The sequence below is a fragment of the Triticum aestivum genome, chromosome 4B (genome assembly GCF_018294505.1).
Source record: "Triticum aestivum cultivar Chinese Spring chromosome 4B, IWGSC CS RefSeq v2.1, whole genome shotgun sequence".
In the NCBI taxonomy this organism is placed as follows: Eukaryota; Viridiplantae; Streptophyta; class Magnoliopsida; order Poales; family Poaceae; genus Triticum; species Triticum aestivum.
This window is the reverse complement of record NC_057804.1, coordinates 647,177,684-647,195,910: the sequence shown is the minus strand read 5'-3', so window position 1 is coordinate 647,195,910 and position 18,227 is coordinate 647,177,684. Positions and strand designations below refer to the sequence as shown.

Here is an 18,227-nt window from a genome sequence, read left to right as displayed (position 1 = left end):
TGCCTTTACTGATTTTTAAAGTTAAGTTATTCACAAACTAGTGATTCACACTAATTTCAAATAATTCAAAATTTAAACTATTCAAATTTGAAAACTACGGGCACTAACAGAAAGTTTGTAATTTTTTGTACCTAAAGCAAAAATATTCACAAAGAAACTCTAAATACACAAAAAACAACACAAAAATAAATAAAGCAAAAAAATAAAAAAAAGCCCGCCTACTAGGCCAGAGCGGCCTGCATACGACTAGAAACCCAACCTGTCGTTGGGCCAGGATGCAGGCCCGCAAAGGCCAAGTGGGCCCATAGGGCAGCAAAGAACACGTAGGCCCAGTAAGCCTGCTTTGGAGAGGAGCTCGAGAGAGCGACCGCACGGGGGTTTATAAACCAGTGCGGTCGCCCCTCGGCTAGCGAGGTGGGACTAAACTTGCCGCATCGCACCTGCGCCAGTGCAACCCCTTTAGTACCGGGTCGTGGCACAAACTGGTACTAAAGGGGGGGGGGCTTTAATACCGGTTTGTGCCACCACCCGGTACTAAAGGGGGTCACTTCCCGCCGCTTGGGCTGGCCAAAACAGGCCTTTAGTACCGGTTGGTGGCTCCAACCGGTACTAAAGGTGTCTTCTATATATACAACACTTCGAAAAATTTCATTCTCCCTCTGTTTCTTCCTCTGTTTCCCCATTGAAGCACCGCCCGCCCCGATCGATCGACGCCGTCACCGACCCCGTCGCCCTCGCCGCCCCCGTCCCCGTCGCCGCCCCCGTCCCCGTCGCCGCCCCGGGCCTGTCCCCGTCGCGCCGTCCCTGCGTTGCCGCCCCCGCGTCACGCCCCGGCCCGTCGCTTCCTCCGGCCGTTGCCTCGCCGTCGCCGTCGCCCCGCTGTGAGCTCTCCCCCTCTAACCCCTCTCCCTCGCCCCCGGCGGCCACCATGGGCGCCGCCCCTCCCCGAGCCCATACACACACACAAGCATGATGAACACACACACACACACACACACGTATATATGTATGAATGCATGTATATATTAGTATATACGTATTTTGTATGTTTAATTAGTTTAGATTTTTTAGATTATTGTTTTTTCACTAGTATATATGTATGAATGCATGTTAGATGGATATAATTAGTGTTTAATTAGTATGGAATTTTTTATATAATGTTGTTTTTCTGTTTTTTAATGGATGTATAGAAGTTGTTTTTTCTGTTTTTAGTGTTAGATGCTTAATTAGTATGAAATAGCATATAGAATTTTGACATATGCAATGATAGCATAATTAGTGTTATATAGAAATGTTAGTTATCAAAATCCAATCATTAAAAAAATGTTACTTTTTGCGGGCATATAGCTAGTATTTGTTCTCGACGATGCCCGGCCCGCATCCTCGCCGTCGACCCTTCCGCGACGACGTCCGGCTGACCCATGTCCGGGACTGGGCTCCGCCGGGCTGGCACTGGGAGGTGCTGCCTGGAGGGGCGCGCCGCTTGATGAGGAACCCGGCCCCGGGTCCCGTCGTCGACCCTGATCTCGTTTGGTGGCGTTCGCGTGGGCCAGTTTCGGCGCGGAGGGAGCCGGCCCAGCCGGAGGTGGTACGTCGCCGTGTCAGGGAGGAGGACGAGCACGTCCATCGCTACATGGTTGCGTTAGAGGGCGGCAGGTTCTCCAATACCTGGCAGTTTCTTCAGGGATCTCACTTCAGCTATGATCCTGTGAGGGTTCCTTCTCTTTGGGTGTCCACCGCCCGCGCCGCAGGAACCGCGAGTGTCCTAGATTCTTCTGTAGTATTCGATCTTTATTAGCTACCTAGCCAGTGATGTATTCGATATTATATCTATTATTCGAGACGATGTATTCGAGATTATATCTATTATTCGAGACGATGTATTCGAGATTATATCTATTATTCGAGACGATGTTTTCGAGATTATATCTATTATTCGAGACGATGTATTCGAGATTATATCTATTATTCGAGACGATGTAATTTGAATACTAAATTGTTTTATATTTCTTTTGGATTAGTTAAATAAAAGCTATGGCGGACAATACCGGCAGAGAGGGAGAACAGGCCATGTTCGATATGATACGCCATCCTCACGGGCCAGATGATGATCAGAATGAAGAAGATTATGACGGCTCCGAATTTCTAAACAACACCGGAGAGGGTGATATGATATTCGATCGCGACGACCGAATTGATGAAGTCATGAACTATGATTATGATGATGACGAAGAAAATGTTGATCTTGAAACAACAAAGACCGGCGAGGTATATATATTTATATAAGCAGGCATCTGGTGATCATCACATGTTTTAAATGACTTGAAGATATATTAACGAATCGATCTTTGTTCTTTCAGCCATCCGGATCGAGCAAATCTTCAGGCAAAAGGACGAAACGAGGCCCGAACAAAAAGTTGAAGGAGGGCGTAAAGTACAATATCGAGGCAATCAGACCTAATGGCGAACCATTAGCGCCTAAGAAGATTGCGGACAAGTTCGTTCGTCAGTGCGGAGTTCTTGTGAAGGACCAACTCCCGATCTCCCTTCAAGAATGGAGAGAGCCAGCAAAAGACAAAAGACAAAAAGACAAAGAGGACGCTGCTCCACGTCCAGATGTTACTTTTGTCGACAAAAAACAAAAAGATCTGCTTTGGGATACTCTCATGGAACATTTCACCCTACCAGATCATTTCACAGAAGCAGATGTGCAGAAAGTCAAGGACGCTGCTCTTAGGAAGATGGCGGTTGCATTCAAGAACAACAAGAATCGTGAATGGGACAAGTACGTCAAGGGAGGAAGGAAGACTCCAGTATTCGAGGGAACACTAGAGAACCAACGTGCTCATTGGGACGATTTCGTGAAATTCAAGGATTCGGAATTAGCTAAGGAACGGTCGAGAATAAACAAGAAGAATGCCGAAAAAAGGATAAGTTCCATAAGCTGGGGCCAGGTGGCTATGCGGTGGCAATGCCTAAGTGGGATAAGTCTGAGAAAGAGATGGAGGATGCAGGTGTCACTCCGGTTACTAAGAGCTGGCCCCCCAGGGTCAGGACTTGGTTCTATGCGCATGGGGGGAGTTGGACCCGAAGACAGGCAATGTTTCGACGAGGGCAAGTCTGAAGGGAGCCAACGATGCGATACTTGTTGCAATAGAAGAGGCACGATCGGGGGTGTTCCAGCCCAACAGAGAGAACGACGAGCTTACGCGTGCCCTGGGAAATCCTGAACACCCGGGAAGAACACGAGGCAAGGGCGCTATTCCGTGGTATGAGGGGTTTTCAGACTGGAACACCGACTACAGAACCCGTGCGAGAAAGAAGATTGCGGAGGAGAAGAAGAGGAAGATGGAGGAGGAGCAGAGGAAGCGGGACTATGAACGCCTTCAAGGCCTAGAAGCAAGTCAAGCGGAATTGGCAGTCAAATTCCAGCGGCAGCAGGAGCAGATCGACTCACTTACCCAGCAAAGGGGGTCTCAGCAGCTGCAGCAGCTAGCGAATGATCCAGCATTGGATAGCACCGCCCCATCCATGCCGAGAAGCAGCGTGGGTTCCGCCCTAGATGACGCAATGCTGGATAGATACCCCGTGGATGACATCACGGAGAACACTAACTGCGAGCTACACGTCAAAATGAAGAACATACCCATTAAGGTGGCGGACGTCGTTGCTTTTACAAATCCCCCGAGGCAACCTTCCATTGCAACCCGATTCCAGCGGGCTATGCTCGTGTCTTGGTTGATGAGGTGGTGGACCCATATTCGGAGCTACAGCTTGACATTCCTGGAGGTGACGGCGAGCACTTTCTCGGAGAGGCCAAACATCGTATCATCCTATGGAAAAAGGATTGCATCATCTTTCGAAGGCCACCGACACCGCGTCAGCCGACTCCTCGTCGAAGTCCGCCACCGAGTCAGCAGACTCCCGCTCCTGCAAGTCCACCAAGTCCGGCAAAGTGTCAGGCCACTCCTCCTCCAAGTCCGGCAAAGTGTCAGGCCACTCCTCCTCCTCCAAGTCCGCCACAGCGTCAGACGTCCACTCCTCCTCCAAGTCCGGCACAACCTCAGGCCACTCCTCCTCCAAGTCCGGCACAGCTTCAGGCCACTCCTCCTCGTCCAACTCAGCCCCGTCAGCCGTCTCCGCCGCCTCAGCAATCGCAGAAGAGACACCCCGCAGCTATGGTGCGTAGCGGTACGAGTCGAGGTAGTACAGGAAGTACAGGCGGAGGCAAGCGATATAAATATGGTCCAAGCCTCACGCCTCTTCCGCAGAGGCCTTATGACAAGTCCGAGGAGGAAAACGCAGCCATATCGAAGGCCGAGGTGGAAGCCCATTTTGCACCGAAACCGCCACCGCCGCCAAGGGAGAAAGTGCCTGAGGAAACGATTGACCACTTCATTCGTATGGCTCAACCACCAGCTCCCAAGCCTGTTGACACAGACTATGAGCGCCACATCAGGAAGTTAAATCGAGCACGTCTACGTAAGGAGGCGAGCTCGGGATCGAGCAAACAACAAGCAGCTGTCAAAAAATGCGGGAAAACCATTCCCCAGCTGGGAGAACAGGCGGCGCAATCGATCCCCTCGCTTGTTGTGCCAACAACACGTGACAGTACGCGCGCCCAATATTATTGTGGGCAAACAGTTTACGTTCCCGAGGTGGGCAATGTGGTAATAACCAAGGACCATATAATGCAGGCTGAAGTTCTCAACATCACTGTTGGACAACTCCTCGAGATCGAGCCCATGCCTGTGCTTAGAGAGGATGAAATAAAACGGAAATATGTCCGGGGCCAACCTTTGGTCGAGCCAGACAAGGTCAAGAACCTCCCAACGAGAATGTATGAATTGCATCAATGGTACATGAACATTACCAAGATTTCAGATCGATTGTCCCTCATGGTGAATGTCAAGGAGGAGCATTACTTCCATGAGAAAGCTCTGTCCGTTGAGTATTCTGAACTGTTTCAGTTATACAATCAAGACGCACTCGACAAATCTATCGTCAGTTGCTATTGTCTGTAAGTGATTTCTTTCTGTAATTTAAGTCTCAAGCTAGCTGTAGTGATCCTTTTGATCAATCATTACCTGTAATTATCCTCACTATATTCTTTTCTGTGGTATTATGCAGGATGAAGATGTATGAAATGAGAAAAGGTGGACGCTTTGGCATTGGGTTCATTGACCCAAACACCGTTAATGAATACACATGGCTAATAAATCCACATCATCAAAAGGACGTAGAGGACAACATGCTAGAGTTCTTGAAGCGCCTCAAATACAATGAAGATATACTACTTCCTTACAACTTCCAGTGAGTCACACTGTCTTGTACTACAAATTCTCTGTTTTTGCCTACTAGCTAGCTACATGTTTTTGCTTACATATGCCCGCTTAATTAAGACATGCAAACGTGTGTGCATGCAGATTTCACTGGATCTTGTGTATCATTAAAGTTGACGCCGGAACAGTTGAAATACTGGACTCACTACTCAAAGAAAATACTGACTATAACATCTTGTTTGGGATAGTCAACAGGTAATTTCAATCATTATTAACTATATATCTCGGCCTATTTAGTTCGTCATTTCATGATATGAACTATTTAATAACCCCTTTATTCATTTTCTTTGTCGGCGGGCAGGGCTTGGGCAAGGTTCATCAGCGTCACGGAAGGCGAATGGAAAAAAAAGCTTAAATGGTTTCGACCCAAGGTAAGTAATTAAGTAGTACTAGCTAGCTAGCTAGCTGCCATCTCTTTAATTATCATGCTTGATTAATTATTATCTGATCAAATTCCATTCTCGTAAAGGCCCTGAAGCAGGCGCAGGGGACTGATCTGTGTGCATTCTGCGTTTGCGAGAACATTCGCATGATGGCGTCCGAAAGGAGCAGATCTCAAAGACAGGAATGGGTACGCTTGTCAGAACACTATTCACAATTTTTACACCATTATCGATATCTAGTCACACAACTAATACACATGCATATTGATCTCCTTCTTAACAGTTCAGAGAGGTGCGGGAGAAGCTCCTAGAAACGGAGCGCGTAGAAGCACTTCAAGAGGAAATAGCGGGATTTTTGCTCGACCAGGTCATAAATCCGAAGGGAGAATACTATTACCCGCTACCGCCCCCATGAAAACCACTTCCAATTGTCATCGTGCTCCGAAGGCACCAATTAGGCTAATGCCACTGGCTCCGAAGGCAACATGCATATGTAGGAGAAATTGTATATAGCTATACATGTGTGTATGTGTGAATTAATTAATATGGTGGTTTGTGAGACATTGATGATATATATATGCATGATTGGTTCTACTAGAAATTATATATATATATATATATATATATATATATATATATATATATATAACGTGTACAATGTGTAGTATCGTAAAATACCAGCAAAAGAAAAAGAATTAAAATGGAAACACAAAATTAAATGAAAAAGAAATCATAAAACTAAAAAAAACCCAAACCTTATAGTACCGGTTGGTCTTACCAACTGGTACTAAAGGGCTCCAGGCCCCCGGAGCTGGCTCGTGCCACGTGGTTGCCCTTTAGCACCGGTTCGTGCTGAACCGATACTAAAGGGGGGGGGGCCTTTAGTGCCCACACTTTAGTGCCGGTTATGGAACCGGCATTAAAGGGCCTTACGAACCGGTGCTATTGCCCGGTTCTGCACTAGTGCCAATAGGGATTTCACAAGATCAAGACTCTTGTTTTGGTCATACACAGCAACACAGCTACACCATACATGAACCAATCAGATTTGTAAACCGTGGCGTATCATTCACAATGGAGGAATAAGAACATAGTGGGAGATTAATGATTGCTCACAGGAGAGAAATTCAGTGTCCTCATCGAGGCGGTTGTTGTTGATAGAAATTCAGTACAGATTATCCTATTTCACATCCATAGAATATGTGTAGGGAAAATAATAATAATCAGACATGTACTCTACAGAATACTGTAGTACTCAATGTGAATCCTAGTCCATGCCAAAAGGAAAAAAAATAGAACAGGCTCTGCAATATTGGAATAAATTCAGAAAAGGACATATTGCCTTAGAGTAAAGTAAGCAGAGGCGACAGAACAAGATTCCTGATAATGTCCAACCTAAATAAGAAACCTAAAGTTCTCCTTTAACGATCGACAGTAAAAATAAAATAAGAAACTGAAAATTCTACTCTTCCATATGTAACTTTCAATTAACATAATACTCTTCCATATGTAACTTTCAATTACCACAATGGAAAGAATATCCTCTCGCCTTCACCATAAGCCATAAATCAAATTGTTTATTTAGATACAATAAAAACCATAACCAAAACAGAGCCAACTTTCAGAAATAAGGACCTGATAGCATGTCCGATCTGGTCCAACTGACCATGAATCATGGCTGCGAGCATCAATCAACTGAATCTCGTAACTATGACAAACATGTAGTGGGATTGGTGAAAAATTACCTTAGTTAGCGATGGGAGACATAGTCTCATATGGGTAGCACAAAAGCCACAAGAGTGCTGACGTTCTCCACCATGGCTCCGTTCTATTCCTCACACGTACATCGCTAGCAGCATGGACGGTGTTCGCCGCAGAACCTACTATGGCTGGCATTAGAGAATATTTGCAAAACAAACAGTAAAACAAATAAATGAGCCACGAGTGTACATGCATCTTCCCTTGAATGCAGATTAGCGTCTGCGCGCCCGCAGAAGCTGATGTTGCTGCTGTAGATTAGAAAGACCGGCGACAAGCGCGCCGGCGAGGGCACAACAACGACGCCGACCCGGGGTTGGGGGGGGGGGGGGGGGGGGGGGCGACGGCGCCGAGGAGTGTGCAAGGTCCAGTGAGGGCGAGGAGCCCCGCCGAGAACGCGTTGGAGAGGGCGTCGGGAAGGCGGCGAGGAGACCTGGAGAGAGGCCGCCAAGTGGTGGGCAGTTCAGCAGAGGGAAGTGCGAAGGGCGTGGCGGGCCCCGGCGGCGAAGGGCGATGCAGCCCGCGGCGACCCGCGGCGAAGGGCGCGGCGGGCGGCAAACAGCGGCGGCTAACGGCTGCGGGAGCAACGGCGGGGCGGCGAACGGCGCAGGAGAGGAACCGCCCGTGTTGTGCCGTTCGTTGGGAGGGGGAGGGGGCAGTAGGTCGTGCCTCGTGCGTTGTTGCCAGAGTTTTTTTTGTTTTTTGAACGGCAGGGCAGGGTTTGCGATCGATGGTTTAGTGGCTTGATGTGTGTTTTTAGCGTTAAACATCAGAGAATTAAGAGCCATTAGATCTTGTTGATGGATGGGTCTGATTGTTTGATTCTCCGCTCTTTTTTTTTATAGTGGTAGTAGATAAATGACCCATTGTAGACATCATTTTTTGTCATCTTTAAATTATATGTAAGGCTTAAGATAAGACTGTCTTATCAACCATTATACATGCCCTAATACACGTCGCAGTTTTGAAGTTCGGTTGAACTAACCTTAGTTTAAAATTTTGACACTTATTTTGGAATCGACGGAGTAGCTCTACTTTGGTTCTTGCTCTAACCGTCCTTTTCATCGCGAGGCCAGTTTTTGACGTCTAGTCCACCTCTTAAATTTTTTGTAAGTGCTTGTTACTTAAACCGTGGCCAGCGGGAGGGGGTGGTTACTTAATTACCCGGCGTTGGCGAATTTGTAGAGCCTGCCGGTGGGGGAGAAGACGATGAGGGCGACCTCGGCGTCGCAGAGGACGGAGAGCTCGAAGGCCTTCTTGCACAACCCTCTGCGGCGCTTAGAGAAGGCCACCTGCCGGCTCGTCCGGTCCTCTATCAGCTTCACCCGTGTCTTCCCACGCGCCATCCTCTTCCACCACCGCCACAGATCCAATGCATGCAAAACCAAATTACCCAGAAAAATCTCCTCCTCCGGTCGTCCTGGAGGCAGGAGATCTAGGAGGCAAAGTGAGTGGGACGACTCACCAAAAGTGGCATGTGCCTGGTGGTGTGGCGTTGCGCGCCGTTTTAAGAGACGACAAAACCTCGTTTCCATGCCCTGTCATAAGGAAAAAGAAGAAGAGGTTGAGTATATAATATGCCCCCAAAGCGAACAGCATCGATTCAAAGCTAGCGTCAATTGGCTGTCATTTTCCTTTCTTGTTTTTCTGTTTTTAGATGGCTGTCCCCTGCCTGGGAGAGGCAAGTAGGGAGGTCAGGAAGAAGCTTTTGCGCTGGTACTATAGTAGTATTTTCGGGCTTGAATCAATTCCCTTCACCTGCCGCCGCACCGTCCTACCATCGTGCACGATTTAGATATCCAACGATTCCACACATATGTAGGGTTGTGGGGCTTTGCGCTTTTTCTTCAAATGTTGAGGGTGCACATCACATGATCTACAGAACAACGATGTTTGTGGCATCTCCCCTTAAAAAGGACATGTGTACACTAATAGAAAACAGAGCTTTGATCACAGCTCAATGTACACATTAGTCCCGGTTGCATCACGAACCGGGACTAATGTAAGCATTAGTCCCGGTTCAAGCGGCTAAGGTGTTGGGAAGGCATTAGTCCCGATCCACTCCGCACCCTTTAGTCCCGGTTCGTGTCTCGAACCGACACCAAAGGTTAGACCTATAGTCTCGGTTTGAGACACGAACCGGGACTAAAGGGTGTGATGCCCTTTAGTCTCGGTTCATATCTCAAACCGGGACTAAAGGCCAATTTTCAAACTCTATCCCCTCCCCCCCTATGTACCGCCTTTTCAGTTTGTAAAAAACAAAAGAAAACGATAAAAACTTCAAAAATTAAAATCCTTTGAGACATAGTTATGTTACTACATCTAATAGTTAGGAAAATTAAAAAACTTAAATTTGGACATGTTTTGCAAAAAAAAAAGTGTTATGAAAAAGTAAAACGGCCATATCTTTTGCATATGATGTCGAAAAAACCTGCATAATATATTAAAAAAACCTGCATAATATATTAGAGATAATTGAGCAGTGATGAGGGGTGATTAGAGATTAAATACAAATAATTCAGAAATTCGAAAATCGAGAAAAAAGTTCAAATACGTGGAGGGCCTATAGTCCCGGTGGGCAAATGGGCATTTTTCTACTAGTGGTAATGAATGAATAACCTTACAACGTGGTCATATTATCTGGACCTAAATTTTTGATTGAGATCCAGTAAGAGCATGTCACGAAATGAACTATAACCGTGACATGCCCTCCCTCTCTAGACCATCCGATCGAGAATCAGCGACCAGATTGATATGAACAGTGCACACCTACAATACCCATTCTACATGAATCTATGAATAGTGCCCTGCATACATTACATCTACAGTGTTCTGCTGCTACAATATTCGATTGGGGCCATCCAATCTTGATCCAATGGTCATGTTAAGCATAACATGCCATGGGCATGTCACCGAATCTTGGTTCTATGCCAATGATCATCCGTGCCTGGAATCACTCTTTGAAGAAGATCAAATCCATGAAGTTGTCATACGATCGCTCACAATCCGAAACGTTACCGTGAACTATCAAGAAGGAGCAAAACTAGAAAAGAAGCAAACGACATGGTAAACAATCAAGGCATGACATTTTCTTTGAAAAGGAGGATGACCACTGGCCTCTGCATCCGGGCAATGCATACAACCATTTTATTAATTATTCACAAAGACCTTACAAAGTAATACATCAGATAGTCTAAAGCCACCATCTTAGCAACATCTGTTGCTACTCATATCCACTTGATGAAGTGGTGCCAATTATCTGAGCCGAATACCAAACACGCATCACATCAAAGCCTAACATCTAAAGCCGGAGGCCCCAACCAAGTCACGTTGCTGGGGCACACACAGGTCCGGTTCACTCTCAGTGGCTGCCGCCGACGTGTTCCATCGTTCCATCTCCAGAGCAGGCACTGACGCATCGACCTTGCCAGGCCTGTCGCCGGTGCCACCACGGCTCCAGACAACGCCATCATCCGCACGTATCCATCCACAAGCATGATGTATGACAAGTCAAGGCATGGCATAATGCTCAATAAACATGATGCATGACAAGTTTAATGGTTTTAACATGGCAACCTACAACTAGTTAAGTTAAATGAAGCCTTGATCCACGCGAGGCATCAATCAAGTACAACTCCATGTGCAATTAATCATATGGAAGTGAAGGAGGGAAGTTAGGGAATTGTAGTTTAGGTAACTTTCCTTGAGTTTCTTCATGTTATAGGATCCACTTCCCAAGGAGAAGGAGACGACTCGGGCTGCTATATTATAAAACTTTTTTTGCTTTTTAATGTTGACTGGGATTTTGACTGGTCAAAACCAGCCAATACATGTCAAAAATCAGCCCAGGGTTGTTATTTTTCGGTTTTGAAAGTTGAGGGTTGTAAATCAGACGGTTTCGTAGTTCAGAGTTGTATTTTAGATTTTGAAGGTAGTTTGAGATTGTAATGACTTCTCTATTTTTAAGCTCCCAAAAAGAATCACAGAAGGATAGCAATACCTCATCGAGTGATACCTCTAGCAGAACGATTAGCTAAAGGAAGAGTGTACAGACTAGAACATGGGAGAGAGATGGTTCATCAAGGTTAGAAGGAAAAATATCACATGGAAACCAATATTTAGTGTAACCGGTCAAAACCACGCGAAAACGATTTTTTATAGTTTCGGGAGAATCTGAAAAATAGGGACATTAAGAGGATAATGCGAAATTCCAAATTCAGAAACATTACGGGATGTGAGCTACAAAAATTGAATTGTGCCGAATAGTAATGACACTATTCCTTGTTGAATTTGTTTTTCTTTTTCATAGCTCGCCACCCATAGTGTGTTTTAACTTGAAGTTCCGCATGATAATAGAACATCACCCTCTTAACATCTCGTATTTTTCTCGTACTTTTTGAAACTTTCAAACGTGGGTTTTCTTCTGCAAATGTTCCATTGGCCCACATCCTGACGGTATCCTGCTCCTTCTTTCACATCCAACGGCTGATAAGGAGTAGGTGCATCAGTTCTTCCGTTTCACGGGACAGGATACGCTTTCCTACAGCTACACCGGTCAGCACTTGGCGGTCACTCGCTCCGGGAACCAGGATGCTCGTCGTCGCCGCCGCACAGCTGCCTCTTCCCGGCTCGCAGTCTCGCCGGCGAGACCCGCCGCGGCCACCGAAAGCGCTCGCCGCCATACTGCGCTCGCGCGTCATCGCCTGCCTCCGCGCGCAAGAGTAAGCAGAAGGCTGATTTCACCCTGTTCACGCTGCCCGCCACCTGTTCGGCGTTTGGCCTCACTGGAGCTAGCTGACCCTTCTGTTCTTTCCTCTGTTGGTGTGGCTTCTATGCAGTGGCGAGACGGCGATGCAGGCGGCCCACGCGGCCGTTCGCGGCGGCGTCTCGGTGGTGAGTCAGTTGCTCCGATGCGTTCTCCGGTTTGTTGGGTGCGTGGAGTGGCAGGGTGCTCTGCGCGCGTTCTGGGTCTGTTGTTTGCTTGTACTTAATTCTATCTTTTCTGGACGGATCCTTGGAGGAACCATCCATGGTACTGTACATGCTAGCTAGTATTGTTTTGGTGCTTCATTTCTTGTCCCTGGTGCTAACAAACATGTGCAATGTTCTTCAGCTAGAAATTGTCATGTCCACTCCTGGAGTGCTAGAGGTGGGTGGGGCCTTTCTCGCCATTCTTCTGAAAATTTTGCCCTTCTACCATTATCGTTGCTCTCTTTGCTAGCATTTTGATTGATTGGTAGATCTTCTAGCAGGTTGTTGAGGATCTTCGCAAGAGTTACCCTTCCTTGACATTTGGGGTGAGTTTCAGGCATTACTTGGTAGATTTTTTGCCTCATTGCCTGAACACATATGGCTTGTCAGCTAACAGCTAACTGCTTTTTAGCATCAAGTCTGATCCTTTTTATGTAATCTAAAAAACATTATACTCTTATTACCAAGTACCATGTCAATAGCTTCTACAATTTTACAATTGAACTGAGCTGTCCAACGCAACCCCAGGTACGCTAACTGTTAGCAACAATGTTAAGTTGCTCATGATACGTTCTGTTTTTTCTGCACCCTGCACTTAGGTTGGTACGGTCCTCAATGCTGATGATGCAAGGAAAGCCATTAGAGCTGGTGCACAGTTTCTCATGAGCCCTGGCACAGTCATGGTAAGAGTTAGTACTATTGCATTTGTAATAATGTTTATTTTGCTAGAAATACACATGTTTCCCATAGTCTGCGATTACTGCTTATACACATCACTAGGGACATTCCATGTACAGTTTGGCAATGTAACACATTTGATATTAGAGATCCTTATAGGCTTGTAGTTTAGACTTTAGGGTGCCAATAATTTAATGTTGGACATTCTATCCCTTGGCATGCAATTACTTCGACATATCTAATAGAAATCTGTCATCTGCTATTTGGTGATTGTAGTGTTTGCATCCTATACAGTATATAAATGTTAATCGATTCTTTCAATCTTATTGTTTAAGGAAATACTTCATGATCTTGATGGAAGTGAAGTTCTGTATATTCCAGGAGTGCTGACACCAACTGAGGTATGTACCACATACCACATATAAACTTGCATGAAGTTTATTGGTGCAATTTAGAGTAGTGCGGCCTAATATTTACTCTCACATGTTTGTTATATTTGGTTTTGCAGGTTATATCTGCTTGCAATGCTGGTGCTAAAGTCCTTAAGGTTTCATGACTTGTAACCCTCCTCTTGTAGTTACAGTAGACATAGATCAGAGCATTACCAATATATTCTGACAATATTGTTTTTATCAGACATTGTTAAACAATGTACGTTCCTGCAATCATTTTTATTGTGTATTAATCACCAAAATGTGTCACTGCATTTTGTAATGAAAACTGTTTTGGTTTTCCATTCTGTTTATAGGCGTCTGACACTGGTTGGTTTGTCTGGTCTACTTTAATTAGGTGTATCCAGTTTCAGTGATGGGTGGAGAGATGTACATGTCTGCTCTAAAGAAACCATTTCCTCTTGTACCAATGGTTGCTTCGCAAGGAATTACTATAGGTAAGTGGTGTAGTCTAGTATCCATCGTCCCTATTTTGTTTTCCTCTTTTTGCAAATATCATCCGTATATTCTGTTGGTGTCTAAGTAGCAACCTTGAAGTGTTTGTTTCATAACACTGAGACTCTTTCAAAGACACAGAGTAATTACGCAAGTTATTCAAAGTGTAGATATCGGTTAGCTGTATGAAACTATTCTCTCTGATGCTATGGCCACTGTCGTATACAGGTTCAATCAAGTCGTACATGGAGGCAGGGGCATCTGCAGTGGTGCTGTCCGATGCTATCTTCGACAAAGAGTTGATGAGAGAAAGGGATTTCATTGGAATTTCAGCACTCGCAAACCAGGCCACTTTGCAGGCATCACGGTGTGGAAGATGAGGCAAAACCAAAAACCGAGTAGTGTGCAACCATTGCAGTTCAGAAAACGGGAGAAAGTGCTTGCCTAATACTGCTTGGCTTGGGATTAACAATACCATCCACTTACATTCCCTGCTCTGCATGAGAAGAGGTAAGACAACTGAAATCTTATCAACGGGTAGAACAGAAATGGTTTAATCTGTTCCGAAGAAAACTAATCCAGAATGATATCTCTTTTCAGGAAGAAGCCAGTTCTGTTTCCCTGGTACTGAAGCCCTCACCGCCTGGCACTGTCTCTTCAGTCGGCTCGCCACCGTTGCTGGGCGACAGATGGCTAGTTAACATAGGAAATTAGTCCAATCTCATTCAACTGCTACTACCACTCCACAAGTCCACATTCATTGACTGTTATCAACTTTTTTTATGCCTAGTAAGTACCCAGCTCCAACACTACTACATGCATCCTGAAGAAACTCTGAACCTCACGCACGCACAGTGCACGGCTACGGGGGTAACTCTGAACTAGACCAGCATCACCACCAGCACAAGAAGGCTGCATAGCGTGATCGGCTACAGAGCAGCAGTGGCGGCAGCACGCATGCCATGTCCGGCACCCACTCTGTAGACAGAGATGCAGAAGGAGCAGCGGCAGCCCACGTGGCAGCAGTCGTAATTGCCGCCGAGCCGCACCTGCAGGCCGCCGCTGCTCGAGTTGTTGGACAGCCTGCACATCCACTCGCATGTGGTGTTATCGTACCTGAAGCGATTGATGACCAGGATCAATCAGGAAATTCAGATTGTTTCATACGTACGTGGGTAGCCAGTTGGGCGTGGGTGGGGTTACATTGCACTACATACCAAAGTGCAGCAGCAGCAGCAAATGGGCAAGGCTCAAGATGGTGATGGCGCATCCTTGTCGTTGTCTCTGTTCGGCACAAGTTCATAGCAGAAGAACATGTTGTTATATGAAGTCATATCAGTAAAATGGAATAGGAAAAGACAGAAGAGGAAATAATCCTTTAAAATCAACCAAAAACAAAAAGAACATCATGAATATACGTTTAATTACACGTTTGCAGTTTCAGGTATAAACATAGTTTAGCTAGTAAAAAAAATGTTCATCAAGTATTTCAAAATGTTCGTCGTTTCTTTGAAAACGTGTGTCATGTATTTCAAAAGACCTTGTGTATTTTCAAATATGTCATATTGTTTTCAGAAATATTGCACAGAATTTTCTATATACATTTTTAGTAATGCAAGATGAACGATCTGTAGTACATGCTGAGCATTTCCCCCTTTTTCATTTTATTCTTTTTATGTTTTCTTGTGCTTTCCCTGTTTCTTTTTATTTCTTTGTTTTTCTTGTTCTAATTTTTTTTTGTTTCTTTCTTAGGAAAATATAAAATGCCCATAACATGATTTTTTTGGTACATGCTTAATTTTTTGATAAAAGATGAATATTTTTTAAGTACACGATGAACAGCTTTAACACACAATGTGTATTTTCTGAAATACTAGTATACATTTTTAATACACAATGGACATAGTTTAGGATGTTGAACATCTTTTAGCAGACAATGAATATTTTAATGAATAAATGATGAACATTTTCTAAAACACAAAGAACATCTTCTTAATACATGATTAACGTTTATAAACAAGTGAAGAATATTTTCTGCAATACATGACGAATATTACTTAATAAATGATGAACATTTTTAATTACAACATCAAAGTTTTATGAAATACATGCTGACAATTTTCTAATGCACGATGACTATTTTTTCAAATACCCAATGAACATTTTTAGCACCCATACATTTTCATAAAAATAGTAAACTAAAAATATTTCAAAAAATATATTTCTATAAGATTTCAAAATATTAAATAAAAAGTGAAAGCGAAAAAAACTAATGATAAATAGGATTAAAATAGTACCTAGTCCGCGTCTCAAACACCTCACAGGGTGTGCTAGGAGAAAAATTTGATACTTCATGGACCGGATCCAACTCATCTCCCTGTGGTGAGGCAAACCTCTCGCTCGCTACATTCGGGGAGCAACTAGTTGGTGACCGCTCCTTCAGAAGTCTCCCAACGATCATTTGGGGGTGAGCTGAGAGCGCGCGCTCTGGGCGCACCGTCAGGATTTTTTTTATTTTTTCACACGCAATTTCGGCTTTTTAAATGGTTTGTTTCATATTTTTTTTGACTTTTTGGTTTTCCACCGGTCTTTCTTAGTGTTTGGACCAAAAAAAGGACAAAAAAATTGCGGGGAAAAACATATTTTTTTCTTCCGCGAGAGACACGGTTTTGCTTTTGCGAGAGGCGCGGCCATCCCTCTCGTAAACGAGAAAAATGAACGTGTTTTCGGGTTTTTCCTTCAGCGAGAGGCATGGTTTTGCTTCCGTGAGTGGCACGGTTGTGCTTTCGCGAGAGGCACGACCGCGCCCCTCGGAAACCCCCCAAAAAGTGTTTTTTGTTTCTTTTCTTTCATGAGAGGCAAGGTTTTGCTTTCGCAAGACGCATGGTTGTGCTTTAGCGAGAGGAACGGCCGTGCCTCTCGGAAAAAAAATGCGTTTACTGTTTCTTTCCCTTCGGCGAGAGGCACGATTTTGCTTCCGCGAGAGGCACGGTTGTGCTTCCGCGAGAAGCACGGCCGTGCCTCTTGGAAACGGAAAAAAACATTTTCTATTTTTTTTCCTTTCATGAGAGGCACGGTTTTGCTTTCGCGAGAGGTACGGACGTGCATTTTTCTGAAAGGAAAAAATGTGCTCACGATGAAGGAAATATGCCCTAAAGGCAATAATAAAGTTTTTATTTTATATTTTTTATTCATGATAAAGGTTTATTATTCATGCTAGAATTGTATTGATCAAAAACTTAAATACATGTGTGAATACATAAACAAATACCGTGTCTCTAGTAAGCCTCTACTACCTCTGTCCGGTACAGAGGTCCGAAAAACCAGATCTCTAGTACCAAGGCACTTGTCTTTTTAACTAAAGTAGTGCTTTGATCCACCCCAAAAACCTTCATGCATTCACTCACCTGCCAGTCTCCGTCCTATGGATAGCCTGCATGTTAGCCTGCCGCAGCCTATTTCTCTCGCCTGCCTCCTTGTGCTTCTCTCACCTCCTTGCATGCTCCAATGAACTACATGCATGCAGCAGCTTACTTCACTTTCTTGCTTGCATGCGCAACACAATTAAACACCCGACCTAGTAACTCCGTACAAAGCTCGTTGGCCAATCGACCCTCTAAACCCGGACGGAGGTAGTACTAGACTAGCTCGTTGATCAAAGATGGTTAAGATTTTCTAATCATAGACATGTGTTGTCATTTGATAACGAGATCACATCATTAGGAGAATGATGTGATGGACAAGATCCATCTGTTAGCTTAGCATATTGATCGTTCAGTTTATTGTTATTGCTTGTTGATGACAAATACATATTCCTTCGACTATGAGATTGTGCAACTCCTGGATAACGAAGGAATACCTTGTCTTTTATCAAACGTCACAACATAACTGAATGATCATAAAGATGCTCTACAGGTATTTCCGAAGGTGTTTGTTGAGTTGGCATAGATCGAAATTAGGATTTGTCACTCCGAGTATCGGAGAGGTACCTTTGGGTCCTCTCGGTAATACACATCATAAGAAGCCTTGCAAGCAAAGCGACTAAGAAGTTAGTTGCAAAATGATGTATTACGAAACGAGTAAAGAGACTTGCGGGTAATGAAATTGCAAGGTTGTCAGAATCACGATTCTGTTATACGATTCTATGAATTTACAATCCAAACTAACCCCTATGATTCTACGTTTTTAGTTCATACAATCTACGTTTC

The 18,227-nt window shown here is 44.6% G+C and overlaps 2 protein-coding genes across 2 annotated transcripts in view; one reads left to right on the top strand and one right to left on the bottom strand.

The window, feature by feature from the left end:
• Positions 1-8,829, bottom strand: part of LOC123090346 (MADS-box transcription factor 50-like) — a 79,094-nt gene extending 70,265 nt beyond the window's left edge. Inside the window, exon 1 of the mRNA XM_044511688.1 lies at positions 8,648-8,829. Within this exon, the coding sequence (XP_044367623.1) occupies positions 8,648-8,829 (182 nt within the window). The remainder of the gene's footprint in view (positions 1-8,647) is intronic.
• A 3,179-nt stretch (positions 8,830-12,008) lies between these two features.
• On the top strand, positions 12,009-14,834 carry LOC123089591 (KHG/KDPG aldolase). Its single transcript, XM_044511229.1, has 10 exons — positions 12,009-12,204; positions 12,322-12,376; positions 12,597-12,632; positions 12,736-12,780; positions 13,054-13,137; positions 13,468-13,533; positions 13,641-13,679; positions 13,922-14,021; positions 14,248-14,529; positions 14,620-14,834. Exons 1-9 carry the CDS (start codon positions 12,074-12,076, stop codon positions 14,397-14,399), a joined length of 708 nt encoding a protein of 235 aa, XP_044367164.1. The 5' UTR covers positions 12,009-12,073; the 3' UTR covers positions 14,400-14,529; positions 14,620-14,834.
• The last annotated feature ends 3,393 nt before the right edge of the window (positions 14,835-18,227 follow it).

Bases quoted from the DNA above. Each gene is read 5' to 3' on its own strand.
- LOC123089591 (XM_044511229.1), top strand. From the start codon at position 12,074: ATGCTCGTCGTCGCCGCCGCACAGCTGCCTCTTCCCGGCTCGCAGTCT. The intron at 12,781-13,053 runs GTGAGTTTCAGG...CCCTGCACTTAG, and splicing joins ACCCTTCCTTGACATTTGGG to GTTGGTACGGTCCTCAATGC. The intron at 13,138-13,467 runs GTAAGAGTTAGT...TTATTGTTTAAG, and splicing joins TGAGCCCTGGCACAGTCATG to GAAATACTTCATGATCTTGA.